Here is a 6,685-nt window from a genome sequence, read left to right as displayed (position 1 = left end):
TAAGGAATAATAATAATGATGATGATGATGATGATGATGATGATAATAATGAGATAATGAAATACTGTATAATACACATACAATGCACAAACAAATTAAAATAAATAATAATGAGATAAATTCTTAGATAATATTAACACTTTTATTATACTTTTTTGAGAAATATTAAATGGCCCCTTTGGGTGTTATAACAATCATATACAGTCTGGATTTAAAAAATAATTAAATACTGAAATATGACTCATAGGCATTATAAGATGCTAAAGAGAAGCTGTACTGTGAATTTAATGCTAATTTTCATGTTATCATTAATTTAGAGAATTGTGGTGATAAATGGATCTCAAAGCAGCAAACTACAGGATTAGACCTTAAAGTAGCTCTATGGTGCACCTGAATATACACAATGTTATATATCATATGATAAACATACATGAAAACAATACTGATTCTGGTATCTACATACATTATTCTGTATACATTTGAATTGATAAAAATAAAGCATGTAAACTCAGGTGGCATAGTATAGTTTTTTTTTTTGTTTTTTTTTGCAAAAATAGACTCATCTGCTATTGCTTTGGTGTGATGGACCAGATGATCAAGATGAGAAGGACCAGTGTGCTGCCCTCTCAACTGACAGCAAACTCCTGCATGAGGTTCCCAGATCTACTTCTTCCCACAAACCTATCTGTGCTCAGAGGCTGAAGAGCTCATCTGCGTTTGGTGCGTTTCCATGGGTCTTGTCCCAATTGGTCTCAGAGTTCCAGTCCTGAGGTGTCAGCCCAATGTCCAGGACCTGGGGGTTAGTACGAGACTCAGCAAGTCTACGGGGAAAGAGACAGACGAATGTCAACTGAAAAAGCTAAAACTCTTCAGGGATGCAGATGTACAGGTTTGATTAACATATGAGCAATTCCATTAAAATGTTACCACATTTTAACCTAACCACATAAAAATATAAATGAACCCCCTGATTTTGTGACATCTGTAATTCTGGGATTGCCCATATGGGTCTAAAGGTTTAATTAAAGGAATATTTCACCTCAAAATACAAATTTCCAGAAACTTTACTCACCATCAGGCTTTCCAAGATAAGTTTGTTTCTTCATCAGAACAGATTTAGAGAAATTTAGCATTACATCACTTGCTCACCAATGGATCCTCTGCAGTGAATGGGTGCCGTCAGAATGAGAGACAAACAGCTGATAAAAACATCACAATAATCCACAAGTAATCCATACAACTCCTGTCCATCAATTAACACCTTGTGAAGTGAAAAGCTGTGTTTATAGAAAAAATAAATAAATGAATAAGGCATTTAATTTTAAACAATTGCTTCCAGACAAAATATGAGTCCATTATCTGTAATAACGCTTCCTCACTTGGAGGAATAACGCTTGATCTCTGTACATTTCTGATTATTGACAGAGCGATACTATGGATAGAGGATTCATTTGAAGTTACAAACATCTTGATGGATTTATTACAAACACACAATTTTTTACTTCACAAGATGGCAATTGATGGACTGGAGTCGTGTAGATTATTTGTGGATTATTGTGATGTTTTTATCAGCTGTTTGTCTCATTCTGACGGCACTCAATCACTGCAGAGGATCCACTGGTGAGCGAGTGATGTTTCTCCAAATCTTTTCTGATGAAGAAACAAGTCATGTACATCTTGGATGGCCTGAGAGTGAATACATTTTCAGCAAATTTTCATTTTTTGGGTGAACTATTCCTTTAAAGGCCACATTTGGTTGGTAGCTATGTTATTTACTATGCTAACAACTGGTATGGTTTTATTTGTAAGGCTAGAAGACATGCAGTACAATGTAATCGTATTACACATTTAACTAAGCGTTATGTTCAGGGATAACAACAAAACATGAAAACACACAAATAACATACAAACTGGCTAGACTGAGAATGATGGGATATTGAAGGAAACAATCCTTAAGGGTAAAAAATACATATATTTAGGAGGGGGAAAAAAATCACCAAGACACCATGTCCTGCACATTGCATTTAAATATGGATCATTGCAGAACCCTGCCATCAAATTCACAATCAGATCTGTATGTTGGGTCAGTACCAGCCCAGGATGCTAATTTGGTTGGGTTGATCAGTGAAAGGTGGCAGGGTTCTGGAAGACAACAGGGGAGGGGAATGATGTCACAGACTGACAGACAGTATATAAACAGGACACAGATTTGGGTATGGAGCGGGTGGAAGTTGAGCTTAGGTTGGATTGGTACAGGACTGGACCTGTACTTGTTACCTGGAGAGTACTCATAGCTATCCAAACTGCAGCTAGGAACAAAGAGAGAGCACAACATTTAAGGGCCGCAGGACGTTTCTCTGTACCCCTTTAAGAAACACAGTTCTATTTTAAAGGAGTTGATAATCCATGAAAGAGTTTTTGATATTAATCTTCCAGTAGACATGACAGGTTAAATGCGGTGTTAGCTACTTCATTATTATTATTATTATTATACACATGTATTATATACAATTACTTAATCTCAATTTTTCTTATAATTTATTTGCTCAGTTCTACAAAAAATCATTAATAATAATTGTTTATTATTATTATACACTAATTAATTTTCTTATTTACATTATCAATTATTCATAGCAACCATTATAAGTCTGACAACAGTAGACAAAAACAGCAGTAGAAAGGAAAAAATAAAAAAATTATAAATAAGAAGCTTGTTGAGGAAATGTTTCCAAGCATTCCATGTTCAGTCTTTCTGGTGGATTTAATCAAATAAAATTGAAAGCATTTGTACTCAAAGCACTAATATTCAGGTCAGGTTTTTCATCTATATGCCATCAGAAATAAATCATTGAAGGCCAATCGCAGAGCAAAAGCTTTAGCTTGGTTCTGTGAAGAATAAACAAATAAAATGAGAAAATATGTCTCATGAGACATCAGTATGGGAAAAGTGCCTTTGCTCAGTTGCTCTGGATGATTAATCAATTTCAGGAAGTTATGCGGAGCAAAGTAGCAAACTAAAAGAAATATTTCAAATGGTTCCAACAATCTTTAAAGGTCCCATGACATGCTGCTTTTTGGATGCTCTTATATACAGTGGGTACGGAAAGTATTCAGACCCCCTAACCTTTCCCCGTATGACGACATAAAGGGAAGATTCCAGATTGGGCCATCTGAGCTTTCATTTTCTCAAAGGCAAAGCAGGATACCCAGGGCTCGGTTTACACCTATCGCCATTTCTAGCCACTGGGGGACCATAGGCAGGCTAGGGGAACTCATATTAATGTTAAAAAAACCTCATAAAGTGACATTTTCATGCCATGGGACCTTTAAGAACAAACACAGAAAGATTGTAGTTTGAGATCGTCTTGATGTGCGAGAGGTTATCAGCATGCTTTTTACATGCAGCTCACTTCTCAAGGATTTGCCCTTCTTGCCCCTCATTGAGGAGAGATAGAAAAGAGATTTAGACGAGACAGAAGCTTGTGAGAGGAGATAAGAACAGCCTCAATACCTTGAAAAAGCCTCTTCCAGACCATCATCCATCTCCTGAAAAGAGGAACAAAATAGTAGTCGAATTGTAACAAAACGAGCAAAGATAATGGTAAGCAGTCACTCATGAAGTATCCTCCATGTGAGTCTCATTTAAGAGAAAAACTGGTGTACAAAGACACGATCTTACCCATAGGGTGGTGCTGTTGTTGTTGGGTTCAGGAGGATTGTCCACATTTTCCACAGCAGATGAGTAATCATCAATGTCCAACAGGTTATCTGTAGCTACTGCTAGAATAGATACACAGCCCATTAATGTCAAAGTGCTAAAGGGTGCAAAGTGCACCCTTAAAAAAAAAATAGAAGATGAGGCACAGAAAGTTTAAGGAGTTTGTACCTCCTCCTTTCAGGCTGACCGATCTCTCCGACTGCGAGCTGTTGGACGTCTCTCCAGCTGAATCCCATTTCACACAATTCTCTTTCTCTGAAAGTAGAGCAACACATTAATTAATTTCATGCTGTACCATAAAATAAAACAGGAAAATATACTTACATTTCACTGAACACTAAACAAAAAGTTCATCCCAAAGTGAAAAAAAAATCACTAGCACAGAATGAGAGGCCAAACAGCTGATAAAAACATCACAGTAATCCACACGACTCCAGTCCATTAATTAATGTCTTGTGAAGTGAAAATCTGTGTTTGTAAGCAATGCATTATTCAGGCATTTTAACTTTAAACTGCTGCTTCTGGCTAAAATGCGAGCCCATGGTCCATAATAACGCTTCCTACAGTGAAAAAGTCCATCCCCTGTTGTCCTCTAACATCAAAATATTTGTTTAGAACTGTTTTCACTTGTAAACTGTGCTTGAACCGTGCATATTTCTCTCCTGATTCAGATGAGATGACTTGTATTTTAGCCAGAAGCAATTGTTTAAACGTAATAAAGTATTTATTTTTTACAAACACACCACTTTTCACTTCACTAAGATGTTAATTGATGGACTGGAGTCGTGTGGATTATAGTGATGTTTTTATCAGCCGTTTATCTACATCTTGGTGAATAAATTTTCATTTAGCAATTTTTCCATTCCTTTAAGTATTAATTTTACATTGTATTCTGGTCACATAATTTTAGAACATTCGTAAACTTCAAGATATATAAGGAATGTCTTTGTGATGCATTGACTAGCTTCGGTTCACCAAATATACAAATAAAATCATTGTGTGTGTGTCCATCTTTCCTATAATATGAAAAGGCAACAGAGCAATGGTCTGATTGCTATAATCAATCACGACAGCCTCAATGCTCTGAGAGCATATACTTCAAAACAAAGTGACAAATTATTTTCCACTTGTGGTGTATGATCCTCTGCAGTTACATACGACCTCCACATGGTTCTGCAGAGAGATATGACACTCTGTACCTTCTTTGGCAACCTCCCAGAACTCGAAGGCCACTCTAAAGGCCTGGGCCACCGTGAGCGTGACTGCCTGGGCCTGAGAGAACACAACAGGACAACAACAAGTCAGTCAGACAAGGAGGAGGACTGCAGTATCTGTACATTATACGCACAAGAACAACATACAGATACAACATATATGCATCTATGCATTTCAACATCAGTCATCAGTGGTTTGCAAACATTTTAGACCAAATACCATTGTTAATTCAAATCAAACCAAAATGCACAGAAGTAGTCTTATTTTCACACAAAGCTATAATAAAACAACTAGATCAGAGACTAGAAATCTCGCTCTCATATACTGTATATATATATTCTTTGCTTAGAAGACATGTTATGGTTTTTTAGAGATATAATATTCCAGCAAGTCTGCTTGATCTGTTACCAAAGAAGAATGTTAAAATTATTAAAGAAAATACAATTTTCTTATCAAAGTGATAAAATGCTGTGTTGTAAAAATGAGTACACCCTCCTGAAAGTTACTAAATAAAAAAAATAAATAAAATAAATTCTGGTGTAAGGTTAAGGCAAGTACTGATCAACAGGTATGTATGTTGAACCAAAACTTTTTAAGGTAATTAATTTCTTGATAATTAAGTGTTATATGGCCCACTGAATCATACTCAGACTTCATGCTGACAAAAAAGAAACCACTTGAGAGAGAACTGTCAGGAGATTTATTTCTTAGCATAAAAGAGGACAATGGTACAAGAGGAATACAAAATTATTGTTTTAAGTGTGAAAATATAGCCAAAGTAACACAGAAATTCAAAAACAATGGACATGTGAAAAGGCCCCTGAAATAATCACGGAGGAGATGCATGGCTGGATTTTCTCGTGTTTAAGGTAAGTTTGCCTTTCTGTTTTAGATTTCTGATTTGTAATACTTTGGTCCGTGTGCATTTCGATAGTTTGATTCTTGTTTGCTTGACTCATTTTACTGTACATTGACGTTCATATTAATCACATAACCTCATTAAAGTTAACTTGCGTGCGGTCACAGTGAGTGATATTTCAGCGAAAATGTTTTCAATAGTTCAGAGATTCACAAAGCTGTTTTTCACGTAAACACTTGAGCACAATTGGAAATGACTGGAAATTACTTAATGTTGTAACTGCTAGCTATGTTTTATAGGACTAATTTTGAAAAGTGTGAATAGAAAGTGTTAGTAAAAGTGTTTTTACGCTTATTTATGATGGTATTCAACTTATAGTTAATTCCAGTCTTGTCAGTTATATATTTTCTTTTGCTCAAACAATCTGTAATTGGTGCAGCAAATGCAGTTCATGTTGGTAATGGAGATTGAATTGTATTACAGAACAGCAGACACTTGAAGTAGCATTCAGTCATACTTTATTTTTTTCTATTTTCAATAGACCAAATATCACCAGTGGAGGTATACATGTTTTGTTGATTAATGGCACTTTTTTTTAATGAGGCTTTACTGCACCTTTAAAAACTAGTGTCCAGACTTTAGTAGGTCATGTGAATGTGACTGATTCACTTTTATTAATGTTGGAAAAATAAAGAGTTGAATTGTATTTTAGTTGTGTGATTTGTGATAAAGGTATAGACCAGAGGTTCTCAACTCTGGCGCTCGAGGTCCATGTCCCTACAGAGTTTAGCAACCTGTAACTTTCTAGTAATCTTGAAGACCTTGATGAGCTTGTTCAGGTGTGTTTGATTAGGGTTAGAGCTAAACTCTGCAGGAAAGTGGACCTTGAGGGC

At 35.8% G+C, this 6,685-nt stretch overlaps 1 protein-coding gene across 3 annotated transcripts in view; it reads right to left on the bottom strand.

Annotated features, from left to right (window-relative positions):
- Nucleotides 1-219: 219 nt before the first annotated feature.
- The window catches only part of LOC107691509 (low density lipoprotein receptor adapter protein 1-B-like), a 16,046-nt gene continuing 9,580 nt past the window's right edge, over nucleotides 220-6,685 (bottom strand). Inside the window, exons 5-9 of one of the 3 annotated variants that reach the window (XM_016490131.1) lie at nucleotides 4,918-4,990; nucleotides 3,887-3,973; nucleotides 3,680-3,780; nucleotides 3,512-3,546; nucleotides 220-821 (exon numbers count right to left, since the gene is read on the bottom strand). In XM_016490131.1, the coding sequence (XP_016345617.1) occupies nucleotides 692-821; nucleotides 3,512-3,546; nucleotides 3,680-3,780; nucleotides 3,887-3,973; nucleotides 4,918-4,990 (426 nt within the window). In that variant the 3' untranslated portion in view covers nucleotides 220-691. Of the gene's footprint in view, nucleotides 822-1,704; nucleotides 2,310-3,511; nucleotides 3,547-3,679; nucleotides 3,781-3,886; nucleotides 3,974-4,917; nucleotides 4,991-6,685 lie in introns of those variants that run through there. The other 2 variants (XM_016490130.1, XM_016490129.1) reach the window with 2 other exon arrangements.

The sequence above is a fragment of the Sinocyclocheilus anshuiensis genome, unplaced genomic scaffold, assembly GCF_001515605.1.
Source record: "Sinocyclocheilus anshuiensis isolate Anshui unplaced genomic scaffold, SAMN03320099.WGS_v1.1 scaffold162, whole genome shotgun sequence".
In the NCBI taxonomy this organism is placed as follows: domain Eukaryota; kingdom Metazoa; phylum Chordata; class Actinopteri; order Cypriniformes; family Cyprinidae; genus Sinocyclocheilus; species Sinocyclocheilus anshuiensis.
Note: the sequence above shows the minus strand (reverse complement) of the source record. Positions and strands in the feature narration are given on the sequence as shown.